Source organism: Sceloporus undulatus, unplaced genomic scaffold (assembly GCF_019175285.1).
Source record: "Sceloporus undulatus isolate JIND9_A2432 ecotype Alabama unplaced genomic scaffold, SceUnd_v1.1 scaffold_12, whole genome shotgun sequence".
In the NCBI taxonomy this organism is placed as follows: Eukaryota; Metazoa; Chordata; class Lepidosauria; order Squamata; family Phrynosomatidae; genus Sceloporus; species Sceloporus undulatus.
The window spans coordinates 1639512-1657176 of NW_024802934.1; the positions used below are offsets into that span (position 1 = coordinate 1639512).

General features: G+C 39.6%; 1 protein-coding gene and 1 long non-coding RNA gene across 2 annotated transcripts in view; one reads left to right on the plus strand and one right to left on the minus strand.

The window, feature by feature from the left end:
* Positions 1-8: 8 nt before the first annotated feature.
* On the plus strand, positions 9-2755 carry LOC121917182. Its single transcript, XR_006100980.1, has 3 exons — positions 9-148; positions 528-677; positions 1896-2755. It is a non-coding gene; the product is annotated as an uncharacterized LOC121917182 (long non-coding RNA).
* A 1694-nt stretch (positions 2756-4449) lies between these two features.
* The window catches only part of LOC121917183 (ADP-ribosylation factor-like protein 13B), a 63762-nt gene continuing 50546 nt past the window's right edge, over positions 4450-17665 (minus strand). Inside the window, exons 7-11 of the mRNA XM_042442905.1 lie at positions 15756-15870; positions 14135-14390; positions 13455-13571; positions 10591-10659; positions 4450-5925 (exon numbers count right to left, since the gene is read on the minus strand). Coding sequence (XP_042298839.1) covers positions 5849-5925; positions 10591-10659; positions 13455-13571; positions 14135-14390; positions 15756-15870 — 634 coding nt within the window. The 3' untranslated portion in view covers positions 4450-5848. The remainder of the gene's footprint in view (positions 5926-10590; positions 10660-13454; positions 13572-14134; positions 14391-15755; positions 15871-17665) is intronic.

Here is a 17665-nt window from a genome sequence, read left to right on the forward strand (position 1 = left end):
ACGAAGAAACTGGGACTTCTGGGAATTGAAGTCCAAAACAAGATCTGCAGGCGCAAAGGTTGAGAACCACTGTAGCTCAAGACCTTGGAAGACCGGGGAGACCCCAAACTTTGGGCCTCACAAGCGTTTCGGAGCCCCAGGCAGCTTGGTAAATGGCCAGGGATTCTGGGACTTGAAGTCCAAAGCATCTGGAGGAGCAGAGTTTGGCAGTGCATGGGGGCCCTGACTAAATCCTCCTCCTCTTCCTACTACGATTATTATACTGCATGTTGTATATTATTTTATGATGAGCGTAAGATGTGCGTTGTTTTAGTATGTGCACATCTTCATTTTCCTTTTAAATTGATGTTTTAATTGATGTTTGTTAATTGCCTGCTGTTTCCCGCCTCAAACTGTGGGGAGAGGCAGGTAAGAAGAAAATAATAACAACAATTTAATCCGAGTATGAACTCTTATGAGTAGATTTTAATGATTTTATACTGCTGTATTTTAAATGTGGGCTTGTGTTTTTGTGTTTTGTATTTTAGTATGCTGCACCCTGCCTCGAGAAAAGGGAAATAAAAATCATCATTTGTCCAAGAGTGGTAGTGCCACCCTTAGCAAACTACAAATCCCAGAATTCCATAGGATGGAACTTTGGTGGCAGGGAAAGCTGGGTCAAGCTGTTATTTCCACAGGTGAATGCACTTGAAGAGCCAGCATGGTTTGAGGCTTGGAGTATGATTCTGGAAATCAGGGTTCAAACCTTGATTCAACCATGCAGACTGCAGGGGTGACCTTGGAAAAGTCACATTCTCTCAGCTTCAGGGGAAGGCAATGGCAAGGCTCCTCTGAACAAATCTTGTAAAGAAAACCCAGTGATAGGTTTGCCTTAGGGTCGGCATTAGTCAGAAACAACTGGAGCTGCATCTGCACTGCAGAATTAATCCAGTTTGATGCCACTTTAACTCCCTTGGGTCAATGCTATGGGATTATGGGAAGTGTAGCTTGTTGCAGCACCTAATCTGCAGTGCACATGCAGCCTCCAAGGCACATCACACACACTTTTCAAATAACAAAACCTTCTCGATATTGCAATCCAAAAGCTAGCATTTCAAGGAGAGAACAATCTTTCTCTGGCCTACTGGAAAAGTCAATGGGCTGTCTGGGTCTCCTCAATCCCACCAGTGGGGAGAGGCAGAAAGAGAAGAGAGGAAACCCTGACTCTCCTCCCAGCTCCATAGCAATGCAGCCTTTCGAAGATCCGCTATAAGGACATACAGAGTACAGTCAGTCGTCCACATTTGTGGTTTTCACTTTTGCGGATTTGATAATTATGTTACCTCTAGCAATCTCTAGGTCCTCCAGCGTAACTCTCTGGTTACCTTTCATCAAAAGCTGCACTAGAGGACTTAGCGATTCCCCTTGAGAAGACTTCTCTGGGTATTTGTAGGTCCTCCAGTGCAATTCTATGGTCAACCTCTGGCAGATGTTGATGATAGTTACATGGAGAACTAGACTTCCTAGAGGTATTCTCTCAGCTAAAAATATAGTATTTTATTTATTTATGGTTTCCTCACTTTCACTTAACTCCAGTAAAAAAGGAGGGCTCACTGTACAGTATCATCCAAAATCCACAAGTGATACCTCTGTTGGGCAAACCAAAATGCACATTATCCATGTTGCAAGCTTTCCAAGCTCCACTGGCTTCTTCATCAGGCAAAGGGTTTTAAAATGACACAAACAGGTACTAACACAAACATTTCTTTTTATTCATCCCCACATTTGACCCCTAAATGAACTGAGGATTTATTGTCCAGTTGTATGCACTTAATGTTTGTATTAAATGTATTAAACTCTGCTTCCACACTACATTCCAATACTCATTCATACGGTTATCTACTCTCTGGCTGTAGGCAACATCCATCCTCCTGTCTTTGTCTTCCAAGCTGTACTTGCCACCTCATCTCCATACCCACAAGGCCTGGAATTTCAACTGACATTTTCACAGGCAACTGGCTTATATAGGTCTGTCTCTGGATTTTCCACTCCAAAACATGGCATCTGAGGAAGTGGGCTCAAGTCTAAGAAAGCTCACACTACTAGCTTTTCTTTTGGTTAATCTGAAAGGTGCTACAAAATCACTTTTGCTTGCTGATTTTCCAGACTTTTATGGCTATATCTTTGGATATTTGCATTGTTGTTTTAAGTATTATACTTAGGCTTGTTTTTGTTAAAAGTAGGCATAGAAATGCATTAACTTTAGGACCTTTGCTCATGTATTGAAGAGAGCCAGCGTGGTGTGGTTTGAGGATTGGGCTGACTTGAGACCAGGGTTCGAATCCCCATTTGCCCCATGGAAAGCCATGGACTACAATTCCCACCAGTACTAGCTAGTATCTCCAGGGCTGAGGAATGACAGGAGTTAACAATCCAGTGACTTCTGTTGGGGCTTGCCCACGCTTGTTCCAAAGAAAACATGGTAGCAAATGTAGTCAGTGCTATCCCTTTCTTATTAAGGGGTCACGACTGCTCCATTGTTAACATCTTGCCAAAACTAAATTTTGAGCTTGGCCTGACTAGTCTGCTGAGGGCCCACCAGTGGGAGTAATATATTGTGGGAGGACATGGAAGAGGATCCTGTTTGCTGTGCCACTCCACTGGCAAATTGTTTCAAACTGTTTTGGTTTTATTTGTATGTCCCCTGAGATCCTATGAAAATAGGGCTTGATACAAATATTTTAATGAATAAAATTAAAATGTCCTTTTTAAAAAATATGCACAATAATTGAATATCTATTCTAGAAACTTCCTTGTGTTGTTTTGCTCTCTTTTATTAGCTGCCTTTTGCCCTGTGTGATTTCTGTGTCAGTCTGAAGAAAGGAAGCACTGTTTTTTCTTAATGCTTTCTCTAGACTCCAACCCACTTCATTAGATGCATGGAGTGTGGCTGTAAATCACAAGTTAAGCATTGCACCATGGCAGTTAAAGTGATGTTAAATTGTATTATTTCTGCAGTGCAGATTAGACCTGTGTCACAAAAACTAAAATGGAAGGCTGGGTTAAATGCAGCAGTAGATGGCCTGTGTGAAAAGTTACTGGATTTGGTAGAGAATATGCTTTTTACTAAGGATAAGTAAACTTTGGCCCTTCAGACATTATTCCAAAAATCATATTTTTATTAAGGAACAAAATGAGAAGAGGAAAATAACTGCACACATCTGCATTGGTTGTGGCTTCTACCTTGGGTCATCTTAGAAAGGGTCCAGTTTGCTCATAGTATGTGACTGAGGCAGGCTTGTGCTTGGCTCCTGATAAGACAAAAATTCCCTCCCAACCAGCTGTCCATCATAGTTTATGTCAATTTTGCTTTATCATATGGTCAAAGATAGCAAGATCTGATTCTTTAAGATGCCAGCTCTGTATTCACAAAGATCAGGATTTTCCTCTTTTAGGGGTAGTGCTACCATACCAGTCAGTATAGTGCTGAGGAATGGCCGGTAGTGACTTGATGCCAAGTTTTGGCTCTGTGTGGCTAGCTGGACTCTTTGACAACAATTGTGCAGGGAGGAAAGCCAATGTGGACCAGAAAGCAAGCACTGCCCATCTGAAAAATAGCTTTGTCAATATGGATTAACTGGCACTTCCTCTGATCCTGCGAATCCAGTAAAATTCTCTAGATAATTTGGACGTCAGTTCTCAGAGGTTCTAGTCAGCATGACCAATACTAAGGAAAAATTGTAGATGCAGTCTAAAACATCTGGAAGACCACAGGTATTCCTTTCTTTGGCCAGAGCTACCTTAGATAAGACCTGAGCTCCAATTTCAAACAGACTCTTAGCATTAGATTGGGTGAACACCTTGTAATGCTTTAGAAGTGGGATTTCAACTCCCACTAGGACAGCCAATGGTGATAGAAGCTGTAGAAGTCTTTTGGATACAGATACAGCTTTTTCTTTAAGATGGAATAATCCACACATTTCTGTATGTCATCATAAATGAAAATATTTAGATGTGATATTTAGCAAATAAAAATCCATTATAAAACTTAACTAAATGAAAAAGAATTATTAAATACCTCTACCAGCCTGTTGCTGCAACAAATATACATAAATACACACACAAACACACACACACACACACACAAACACACACTCTATTGGTGGGGGGTGGAAACATGTCTCATGATTCTGAAAAAAACTGAATTCTTCTGTGTACAGTCTTAATATTGTCTTATCTGGGAATTGTCTTTAAAATGTGCACTAATATTTAATGGTCCTAGCATTGCCTGCCTTTTGGATTATAGCATGCAGTCTTCCAGAACTAAAAATCATATGGCTTCCAAAATGTTTCAGTAAATGGTACAACCTGCTGAAAAGCAAACAAGTCAGGTTTTGACTTGGATGTGTATTTCACATTAATATTTCCTTAATATTACAGAACAAAATGGCAAAACTTCATAGTCAAAGGTGAGACTTCAATTGTGTCAATTTTATTCACAGTGTAGAAGTTATTATCGTCATATGAAATTGAAACACACATAAATATACAGCACAGAAGACCAAGGGAGTTCTAACAATACTTTGCTCAAATGTGACCATTTCCAAAGGGCTCTAAGGCGCACTTCTTGCTCCCGTATAAGCAGAGGCTTTCTTTTTGGCTTAAATGCTAGGGCTGCTTTGTATCCACACTTGGCAAGCATATTCACAGCTGCCTGCTGTTTGCATTTACAGGAAAGCCTCCAATTATACAACAGTCCTGTGTATGCAAAGCAAATTTTAATGTTATGGAAAAGGCTTACACAGAAACCTGCTGAAAACGTAATAAATTATGTTTAAACTGCATTCCATTTTTTAGTTCCTTGCAGTTTTTGTTCATGGAACAGAAATTTATTTTGCTATGTAATAAAATAATTGAAAGTATTCCATGAGGAAAATCATCATAATTTGGGACATTATCCCATTTATCACACAAAATCAAAATGTTCCAACTAAAAAGGGAAAATACAAATGGTTATGTGTCATTCCACGAAGCTGAAAAGCTGATTCTAGGAATTGGGCCTGTGCACAAGAACCATAGAGTTCATGGATATCACCAATAACCTACAGGGAAGGGCTTATATTCAGCCCTCCCTCATCATTCTCTGACAACAGTGTTCCAGAGCTTCTACCTTGTGGTTCATCATGCAGGGCTAGCTCTTGGAAAGATTTTTTTTCCTGCTTGGGAAACAACTACTGCAACCATTTGTGCACACACGTCTCGCCAGTGGATCAGGGCAAAGACCACAAAACAACATTAATAGCTAGGCAACAAGTCAAATTGCAAACTGTATTGCTGTTGCAAAAACATGACCTTTACATGTATGTCCTGCTTATGAATATAGCTGTGAGCATCAGTATTCCAAAATAGTTAACAATTGTCCTGTTAAAAACAAACAAGGTACTAGAAAAATATAAAAAATAGTTAAAATGTACATGTTTATACTGTTTTCCCCATCTGAACATGCATATGTGAAAACAAAATATACTGAATATAGAAACATACTAAGACAAACTGGAAAAGAGTCCTTAGGTGAGCACAGTCAAGTTCTATTTGGTCTTGAAAGTGTTTTCAGGATTCAAAGTTTCATTTCAGTTAAGGAAACCAAGTGAGAGTCTGCTTACACAAGTTTTCTTGTTCCACATAAACCCTGCAGAGCAGTCAAGAAGCAATTAGGAAACAATAAGTTCATGGAAGCGATTCTCATCAGAGATCCCAAGAAAATCCTACATGTCCTTGATCAGCAATCTTTAAGAATATCAGTTGTCTCCTCAAGTAAGAAAACAGTGTTTAATGCAGGTCTTCATTTTAGGCTTCTCACGATTTCTAGTTAAGAAATGACATCATGGGTTTCACTGTTTGGTCTTTGCCGTATAGTCAGCGGAGGCAGTGGCTTCCCATAGAAATCTTAGTATGCACATCAGAAAAGAAATAGTGTTAACATACATGACATTTAGTAGCTATTTGAGGAACAGCAACAATAGCGCAGAACCGGCTGCTGATTTAAATGTGGAAATATTTGTAGGCTACATGTAATAATATTTTAATGAGAATCTCAGGGCAAAATGTGTAATACCACAAAGTTGTACTTTTGCCAGATTTAGGGTGAAATTTTCTGCAACTTCTTCCAATGATATTACTGTTTTGTAATGGGAATTCCTTAATAAGTCAAATGATTTACACCTGAATCAACTACAGATACTCTACCCCAACTGCACTGCAACAGCTAATACAAGAAGAATGGTGTGCCTAGATTTACCCATACATACTTGACTATAAGTCGACCTCATGTATAAGTCAAGGGCCAGTTTTGGGGCCAGAATTATGGATTTTGATATGGCCCATGGATAAGTCGAGGGTAAAACTTAGGGGCATGCAACAATGAATCACAATGGATCTAAAGGATGGAGCAAGGAAAACAATGTCAAAGAATTTACAAGATTCCAGCAGGCATAACTGTTTGTGCTCACACTAAAGCCTGAATGGATGAGAAAGCAGAGGAGGGTCAGTGCTTCCAGGACAGATTTCACTCTTGCCTTTCACCAGGGGATAGTTCATTTTTTGATAAAAATTAGTGCAGTATTTACATTGACCCATGGATAAGTCGACTCAGGGTTTTCAGGTCAATTTTTTGACTAAAATTTCTAGACTTATGGTAGAAGGTCTCAGCAGAAAATCATAACAGATACAATAGATAATAAGTAAGTGTGAGCAATTGCAATATGAAGGAGAGGACAAAAATCTAAATTTGCCTAAATCCAAATGGATGGAGTGCCATGTTGTTTTGATCAAGTTACACACATATATATACTTCAACCTGTATCTGCCACCATTATCGTCTTCTACTTCATGGACAGAAGAATGAAACTCATATTGAAGCAATAGATTGAGAAAACATTTCAGGAGCCACATTTATCCTCTCCTCTTAATTCCCCCCCCCCCCCATTATTACAGAACAGCAGCAAACCATATCCCATGATATCCTTGATAGTCATGTGGTGCTAGCACTGAAGATGTTTGTACTCTACAGAATCAATTATTTGGACAACTTTTCAAGACAATGCAATGTGCTTCATAACATAAACAGGATCTTGGAAGAGGAAAATGACACACACACACACACACATGCATGCATACACTCCATACTACTGTTAGGAGAAGCAAAACATCCATCTTCAAACAAACACTTGGAAAAAGAGGAGCATACATATACTCACAAGCTTAATACATGCAGCATTATGAAGTTTCAAAAAGAAAAAAATGCTTGCGTGCTCAGCAGAAAGCAGAGCACAGGAAGAGCCAATGCAAGCTGCTTTTAAGATCTTTCTAATTGTCAGCAGCACTGAAAACAGATCTCAAGCCATATATACACCAATACTCCAAATTTTGCTTTAATTTGTGAAAATGATTTCAGGATAGCTAAAAGTATTTTTATAAGACAACTCTTGTCTGTAAATATAACGGACATGACATAAAACCATTGTAGTGAGAAAAGCTAATAAATTAAATCTATTCCAGGATGCTAAGGATTTCCTTAATCATTTGCTATATAATTTATAAAATATATACATGAACCCATTTAACCCATTTAATATTTTAACTAACTAATACAATTACATTGCTATATAAAGCCCAAATCTTTTCATAAAAGAAGTACAGAGTTATGAAGTATTTCAGCCTCCTGGTCTGTCATTTTCCAACAAAATGCAGACCAGAATTCAAGGAACTCATGGTAAATTGATAAACATCATTAACTATATTCCTTGAGTCAATATGGAAAATCCAAGTAGTAATAGGTAATATTCATTCATAGTTCAGTGGATTCATTAGCCTGAGCTACAATGGACAATCAGGAATATTTTTGCACTATCTTATTTTTTATAGGGGAAAGTAAGGAATAATAGACATTCTCCCCAAAGGCAGGTACAGTATCTTCTGAATCCCATCCTCATCCTCAAGCCACACATCAGGGTGCCTTGTTATGAAAAAGGAGGAATGTAATTGTGCAACACAAGCCCTCCCCTTTCCTCCCTACCTCTTTTGTTCTGCCTTTTCTTTTGCTTTCTTCTTTCTAAACTCCTTAAAAAGAAAGATCGGTTTTATTATACACATTTATCTAATAGTGCTTTGTTACAATATATATTCGTGTTTACCATCACAATTACTGTATATACTCGACTATAAATCGACCTCATGTATAAGTTGAGGGCAGGTTTTGGGCCCAAAATTATGGATTTTGATATGACCTGTGGATAAGTTGAGGGTAAAACTTAGGCTCATATAATGAAGGAATTATACAAAATTCCAGCAGGGATAACTATTTGTGCCCGTACTAAAGGCTGGATGGACGAGAGAGTAGAAGGGGGCTAGAGCTTCCAGGGCAGATTAAACTCTTGCCTTTCACCAGGGTATGGGGGTGTGTGTGTGTGTGTGTGTGTGATTTAAAGTACAATACTTACATTGGCCCATGAATAAGTCGACTCAGGTTTTTGGGGTCAATCTTTTAACCTAAATTTCTAGACTTATACATGAGTATATACAGTATTCTCTGAAAAATTGTTCTTATTATTTTAACATGGTCAACATTTATGTGAAGGAAGCTGCTTTCATGTTTTGCATCCATCTAGCCCAGCATTTTATATTCAGATGGCAGCTCAAATGTGGGATTTTCTCATCTCATAGCTGCCTTGAGTCCCTGTACTGGGAGGAAGGTAGGATAAAAATAAATAGAATAATAATAATAATAATAATAATAATAATATCCTTCTCAGATCCTTTAGCTAGAAATTCAACATGAGATTTCATACAGGCAAAGTATGTGCTCCACCCACTGACCTATGAGCTTCCCCACTTAGAAAGCTTGTTAAAGCAATTTTTCCATGCTGCAGTACAAAAGCATGTATATGCCTTGCAAAGGTCTTTCCTCCTACTAGCTATTTGTGAATAAGGAGAATCACTGTGGATAACACTGTATCAGGAGCCTCCTACACTTTAAAACAAAATTATTTGCATGTACAGTCCGCCCTCCGTATACGCAGGGTTGCCATCTGCAGATTTGAACATACGCGGATGGCAAGCCCACGGGGGGAGTAGCGTTGGCAGAGGAGGAGGAGAAGGAGGGAGAAGGAGAATGAGGAAGTGCTCAGGAGGAAGAGGAGGAAGAAAAGGAGGATAAGTGGTGGCAGGGCAATAGAGAGGGGTAAGATGAGGAGGAGAAAGTGGAGAATGTAGGCAAGAAAAGGAGGAGGGAGAAGAAGGAGGAAGAGCAGAGAGGAGGAGGAAGGAAAAAGAGGAGGAAGAGCTGAGAAAAGGAGAAGGAGGAAGGAAAAGGAGGACGAGCGACGCCAGCACGACAGAGGGGGCAAGAGGAGCAGGAGGAAGGCAGAGGAGGCGGGGTGGGCTGGGCTGTGAGTGACCTCCTGGAACTGAGGAGCAGCAGGCGCGGGGAGGCTTCATGAAGCCAGCAGAAGCATAGGGATGAGGAAGGCAGGCAGCTCCTTCAGGATCCAGGCACCTCCCCCCACTGTGCCTGTTCTTGACAAAGGCTCCTTTCTCCTTGTGTGGATGGGGCTGGGGCTGGGGCTGTTCCACCATCAGGTACCTCTGCAGGTGTGGAGGAAGTGGGGAGAGGAGGAAGAGAGGGGGAGGAAGAAGAAGAAAAGGAGAGTGAGCAGCAGCAGGGCAACAGAGGGGGAAAGAGGAGGAGAAGGAAGGAGAAGTAGCTGGGAAAGAGAAGGAGGAGGAGGGGAAAGAGCCACAGCAGCGGAGACAGGGGAAGAAGAGGGGGAGGAGGGGGGAGGAGGCAGGGAAAAGGAGGAAGAAGAGGTATTCCCTTGCTGCCTGCCACAGTGAGAATAGCAAGGTTGGTATCGGGGAGGGGGTGAGGCCATGCCACCATTGAGTTCTATGGGAGTTGAGCATTCACAGATTTTGGTATCTGCGGGGGGTCTGGAATGGAAACCCTGCAGATACCAAGGGCCCACTGTACTATACTAGATTTAGAGGTTTGTTTTTTTAAAAAAGTGTGGTTCAGTTGATATATAGACTCATTACTGCACTTAACCATTAATTGTACATATTTCAAAATATCTAGTTATGGGCCAAGCAACACAAAGGTTTCTCTAATCTTCCTAAGACATTTAGATTTTTTATCTACATTTCACTTTGTAGAATTTAGCAGCTGATTTACCTTTAGGGTTTTATCAATATTTACGGAAAGCTGACAGTATGAAACCTCTAGTTTACTACTGAACTGACCAAACTAAGCCTTTTATAAAGTAATATATGGAATGGGATCTGTTACCACCATGGAGCTGTTTAAATTATAAATGATGATACAGGGGCATACCAATGAGCAATTATCAATATTGAAGCAAATAGAATAAGGCAACAAACAAGACAGAGAATGCACATTGCTTTAAAAGACAAAGAAAAAGCATGTATCTTTTTAGAAACATAAAAAATGCCATTAAAGCAGTGCAAGATTAGCTGCAATGAAAGAAAGAAGCCAACATGCAAAATGGAATAGATTTCTGAGGACAAACAGAAAACTGTGATTGCCTCTGAAATTACCATTATGACGCATTTCACCAAGAGGTTCAAGTTTTCGAATTCTGTGAACTTTGGGAGTTTCCCATCCAACTACAGGAAAAAAATATATGTATCAAATACCAACACCACAGCGTCAACCACGGATGAAAATATCCAGGCTTATGGGAGAAATTCACAAAATATAAGAAACTGAACTGAAAAATCTGTTAAGAAAAGCAGTTACTCTATATCAGTTTATAGGGTTACTAAGGCCCTGTACACACTGCCCATTAAGGCTGGCATGGGGGCAGAGTAGGGGTTTAGTATCCTCACAAAGCATGCCTGACTCGGCCCCCCAGGGCGCCCTGATGCTGTGCGCTGCTCCACACGGTGTGGAGCTGCAGCAACGCAGCTATGCCGCCCTTTCGAGGGTGCAAAAACGAGCCGTTTTTTTTGTGGCTCCTTTCTGAGCCCTCAAAAGGCCGGATTGGGGCCATGGCATGAGGTTGTCATGGCCCCAATCTGACTAGGAAAGGGGTGGTGTCCTGCTGCCCCTTCAAAGTTCTGTTTTCAACAATGGCATACCATTTGGCTGAGATCCTGCATTGGGAGATGAAGCTATGTCTCCTGATTCTATCCCACAAAATCTTTTAACCAGTGTAACCCTCAACACGGCAGTAGCTTGACATGTGGCAACAGGTATCTGCAGGGACTTCCCCTGTAGATGCCTGTCACAGTATATCCAGCAACAGGAAAAGAACTACAAGTGCCCTATTCATCTTCAGCAGTCTATAAGCAACATAGAAACGGCTATGTTTGGGGTGGGGAGGGTGCACTACGGTAATTAGATTTGGGGACACTCTATGTTCCTGCTACACAATGACCACGAATTGCAGTGGTATGAGTCAGATTTATACCTTTGTAATTCATAAATAGGATGCCAGCTGTTTCTTTCCAACATATACTTATCAACCAGTAATTAATTTTATTACATGCCACCAAGATGAGGCCCAGCCAGGTGCACTGATTTGAACGTTGGATTATACCTCTGAAGACGAGAGTTCAAATCCCTACTCAGCCATGGAAACCCGCTAGGTGACCTTGGGCAAGTCACACTCTCAGCCTCAAAGGAAGGCAAAGGCAACCCCCCTCTGAAGAAATCTTTCCAAGAAAACCTTGGCTCAGGGTTACTCTAAATTGGGAACAACTTGAAGGCATACAACAACAACAACAACAACAACAAAGGTTCTATTACTTTGATAAAGAAAAAAAAGAGTTGTGGTCTCTTAGCATGGTTCCCTATGTTATTAGAGCTTTCTCACATGTTCCTTCTGTTGCTTTTTGATACTAAATCAGCTGAAATGAGATGTAAAAAGCCCCCTGGACATAGCATATGTCTCTAGACACACTTAGTTGGTAGTAAGACTACTTGATATAAGTTAACCATACAGTATCTTTCATTAAACATGCAGACGACAGTACCATTAGTGGAATGTTTTGAAAACTGATCAATATCACTTCAGTATATTTATTGGCCAAAAAGCAAGTTACAAATGATCAGGATGAGAAATGAGCTTCTACACAAATATTATGAGATGGCCAATTCTGCTCAGCAGGTATTTCCTCATTATTACATGGAGTACTGCTCTTGCAGGCTCACTGTTTTTGTATTTAATTGGCTTGAAACATTAATTTTCATTTAAAAATCTACATAAAAGCTGTTTTCCCTTCACTGACTTTTTAAAAGGAATACTTGTTGAACTCCCTCCATTCAGAAATAGGTTTGACTCCTGAAATAAGTGTACCTATAAATTGTGATAGGTTGATACTTCATATAATTTAAGATCTGAAGGGGATCAAGATCTGTAAAACAATGATTATGAAGGACAAGAGTTAACTACTAAACCTGAATTGTTAGCAAAAGCAGCAATTAATAGATAACTGGGCATTCACTGTATTTTCTCTTTGAACATAATCTACATCCCTGACATGTTGACCTACTTTGGTCACAGCTCTGATCCAAACACTCAGGAACTGCAGTCTTTCTGAGTAAACCTTATAAACTGAAGGGCTGTACATACTGTTCCTAAGGGGTGGCCTGCAGCCACCTCTTTCTTAGCCAGATTGGGGCCACGGTAACTGCACACTGTGGCCCCAATCTAGCCTTTCCATGGCACAAAGAGGAGCCGCAAAAAGCAGCTCCTTTCTTCGCTGCAGAAAGGACGCCATAGCTGCTGGCGCTGTGACTTTTCTGCACTCCTCTGACACTGCATCATCTGTATGCAGTGCCAGAGGAGCGCTGTGACACTGCCTGCTATGTAGTAGGGTACGCAGCGTCACACTGGCTTGGAGAAGAGTCGGAGCTTGAGTCATGCAGAAGCCATGTCCCCACTCCAAGCCCCCACTTTGTACAGCCTGTGAGTCAACTGCCGTAAGATAGCTACTTAAAAGAAGTCAAGCAAGACTAGCTTAAAATTTTAAAGATATCTCATCAATGAATAAAATATTATTTAAATCTAAAGATTCAGTGGTAACTGAGTGAGGAGGTAAGTCTTTTATGGGTTTTAGTTCAAATTTTAAAGGGATCAAAGATTGTAGAGAATAATTCATTTATAACAGAAATTGCTAATTCTAGTACATTCACCTTCTTTAGTGCCTCTAGGGAATAAATATCATATACAACACATCTTTCTGAGTACACTTAAAAGTTTTGAACACAATCTATACTAGCAGAAATATACGTATTTCCCTGTTTACAAGACAATTCAGAAACAGCAAGTTTATATTTAAATATTTATGTTATGAATTAAGTCATGTCAAATATATTTTTGTACAACCTTAAGAACATGTTTTCCTACAGTTGTTAGAAATGACTATGCTAGCATTTACAATAATGTTTTACTCACCTGGTGCAAGAGGTGTTACTGGTGTAGGCTGTGGGGATATGGTCTCTTCTGCACTGACCGGCTCTACTCGGTGACTCCTTTTCAATTTCAGTTTCTTTGCTTTCTTTTTACTGTTCTCTACAGAAAACATAAACAGGAATAGTCATTTTATTATTTCATTTATGAATTTGTATATTTTGTGTATGTTTATATTAAGATTTTTACCCCCCCCCTTTTTTTTTCTTCTCCAAAAAAATAAAATAAAATAAATATGGAGATGCTCAAAGTAGCTTTGTTCTTGCTGATGCCTCCTTCAAGTAATTTCTGACTTAGATGAACCTGTCATGGGGTTCTCTTGGCAAGTTTTGTTCAGAGGGGTTTGACACTGCCTTCCTCTAAAGTGTAATTTGCCCAAGGCCAACCAGTGGGTTTCCATGGCCAAGCAGGGATTTGAACCCTGGTGTCCTGGAGAAATAGACCGATACTCAAACCACTACCCCACACTATCTTGCTATTTCAAAATAGCTTACAGAATATTAAAAACATGAAAAATAGTATTTAAAATACATTAGCAACAAATTAAAAGCAGCAGCAAACAAACACACAGCAGAAGAAGTAAATGCAAGAGCATTTTGAAGATGGTTGGTAAGTCAAGCTGGTACTTACAGATCCCTAAGTTCTGGTCATCAACTACAACCCACCTGTTCCTGGATTTAAGGTGGCATTATCACCAGAGTCAAGACTTTCTGACACTTGTTGGTCATTCTCATCTTCATGTTCTAACCGTTGTGTGAGTGCAGATTTATATTTTTCTACCAATCTGCAGTCATTTGACTGTTGGCTAATGAGGCTTTGACTATCCATTTGGTCCTGATCTGTTTTTGGTTTTAAAGCGAGGGCTTCCTTTTCATTCTCTTCCCGCTGCCTTTTCTTTTCTTTTTCAATTTTCTTTTCATTCTGTCAGAGCACATAAAAATGCAGTTTTACCAAAGCAACAGAACAGACCTGGGTTTGTATATGTGGGAATTATTAGAGAGGATATTATACAAGGATTTATGAAATACATTTGACATATTAAACATTTTACAATTTTTAACAAATCATTATAATCATTTTAATGCCTTTATGTCATATACTGAGCTCATTCAACACAAGTAACACACAAATATGTTGGGGGGGGGGTATGAGATGCGCACACACACACAGACTCTACACAAACCTGGGATTTGGATCCAGCCTCCCCACTATGATAAATCAGTGATAGAAAATGAATAAAACCTCAGATATGGATCATTTAATCTTTTAAACAGTATTTTAGTTTCTCTGCTAAGAAAAAAAACCTGTTACACACAGCTTTACATTTTAACTGTTTTTAAATTCAGACGTTAAGCTGTACAAATATTTTCAGCGGCCCCATCTTAGATATCTACATATAAACAGAGATTACTGGGTGATTCCATCCAAACTCACTGCATATAATGTACACAGAATATGTAATATATCATTTTCTGTGCTGGGAATACATTCACATTGTACCCCCTCCCCCACCAAATATATGAGCATTAAAGAAGTTGAACTAGAAAGTATGAAGATGCAAAGCCTGTTCTAAATAAAAATAGCTTAAGAATCATATAGTAAGCCACTTACCGCTTATACTCAACTATATGTCAAGCTCATATATAAGTTGAGGGCAAATTTTGATGACCCATGGATAAGTCGAGGGTAAAGCTTAGAGGCATGTAATGAAAGATGTAAAGGACAAAGCAAAGGAAAACAATGCCAAAGAACTTACAAAATTAAAGCAGGCATAACTATTTGTGCTCATCCTAAAGGCTGGATGGATGAGATAGTGGGGGGGGGGGGGCAGTGCTTCCAGGGAAGACTAACCTCTTGCCTTTCACCATATTTATATATAACACGAGTTAAAATACAGTACTTACATAGACCTGTGGATAAGTCAACTCAGGTTTTTTTTAGTCAATTTTTAACCTAAATTCTAGACTTACTGTATACATGAGTATATACAGTACTTAAATATTATATATCTTACAATCTGTTTATTTTAAGGCTTCCAGACCACCTTCTCCAGCCCATACAGATACCCCAGAATGTTTACAATAAAACAGCACCAATACAGGCAATTAAAAGTGGCAGGGAAAGCTGATGATATGCTGATCATAGACTTTGTATCCAGGGGAAGTGGAGAAGAACCAGGATTTTTTATCAACATTCTTTCTTTTTCAGAAATAACATTGAATATAAAATAGTCTCAAATATGTGGTTTAGCACACATAGCTTTCATACACTACAGAGCTCAAATACCTCAGCAATTACAGTGGATATAGGTTGGAATGGGTTGCCAGTTACTAGCTCAGGATCCACTTCATCTGAAATGCTCCTTCCTTCCCGTTCAGCTTCTTCTCTCTCCTTCCGTTCTCTTAATAATTAAAACAACAATAACAATGGTCTGCTCTGATGCATTCAATAGCAATAACAACAAAAATAATATATCTTGAATCAACACAAATCCAAAAAACTATGCCTTTTCAAATAAGTGTTCAAAGCACTATATATGTGTTAGTGAGAAATGCTTACAACACTTTTAGTAAAGTTTGCAAATATTGTTCTAGTTTTGGGCACCGCCATTCCAAAACTAGTTGGAGCATGTCCAGAGGCGGGCAACCAAAATGGTGAAAGCTATGGAAACCATGTCCTATGAGAAGCAACGTAGGGAGCTAGATATATTTAGCCTGGAGAAGAGAAGATCAAGAGATGAAATGATGCCCCTGTTTAAATATTTGAAGCAATATCATACTGAAGATAGGGCAAGTTTGTTTTCTGCAGCTCCAGAGAATAGGACCCAGAGTAATGGATTCAAACTATCGGAAAAGAGATTCCACTTCAACATTAGGAACTTCCTGACAGTAAGAGCTGTTCAACAGTGGAATACACTGCCTTGGAGTGTGGTGGAATCTCCTTCTTGCAAGATTTTTAAACAAAGGCTAGATTGCCATTTGCTGGAGGTGTATGCCTGCCTGGCAGGGGGTTGGACTGGATGGCCCTTGAGGTCTCTTCCAACTCAATGATTCTATGTTCTCCAAATGACAGAGATGGCTTAAAACTGAGATTATGGCAAAATAGTACCTGAGGTGGGAACTAAGCCTGAAGATTTCCAACATACAGCTCATAATCTTGCACCTGCAGCTTACCCCTGCTCTCATTACTTGTTCTGTTCTCTCCTTAATGCACACTGTGTAGGCAACAGTGATGTGTTTGGGGGCCAATTTTCTGGAATGCAAAACTTGTAAAAAAAAATCAAAATAGGTCCATATCTCATTTCAAACATAAAAAATAAAAATAGATACTGTGGGACATTAAATAGTGCAGAAAAGCCTAAACACCTGTTTAAAGGGTGAACTGCTAATCCTGTAGGATTCCTCCAGTTTCTTGGGCTACATTCGTGTTTATTTATCAGATGCAGTAAATAAGAAGTAAAACAGAAAGAAAAGTGTGTTTTGGGACCTTAGCTAAAGCAGTGCACAAAATTGGGCAATTGTTATATTGGCCTACAAGGAGTCTATGTGAAGCTCTAGAGAAGATAGAGCGAAACCCTCAAACCATCTTTTATCTCCACTCTTTTAACTACTCTCAGAAACTAAGTAGATAATGAAAATGTGAGAGGAAGAAGTCTAGTGAGACGAAGATGGGGAGAAACAATGTTAAGGAAGCTTAAGCAGGAAAATCAGTATTAGTGAGAGAGGCTACACTCTTGGCTATGTATAATGTTTTCTGTATAAAACACTCTTAGATCAATTTAAAGATGCCCTTCTGTCAGTGGGAAATCTCCTCTGGTTATGGAAAGGCTTATAGATCCTAATTTGGTCAGTTATGCATCTCTCCAAAGATTTTCTTGGAGACACAAACTACAATAAACATAACTTTTTGTGTATGTGTGTGTGGGGGGGGGGGCTGAATGTGGCTTTGAAAATCTTTACTCATAACTTTGTCACAAACTCTGCCTCAACAGCCTCACTGTAACAGACTGCTTGGAGTTCTTAAGAAGTAAAGTTTGATATCAACCGTCTGTTCTGGAAAGGTATTTTATCCACTAGCACAGTATCTTGTGCATACATATTTCCTTAGAGGTCTTTAAACAGAGGCTGGATGACCATCTGTCGGGGATGCTTTGATTTAGATTTCCTGCATGGCAGGGGGTTGGACTGTACGGCCCT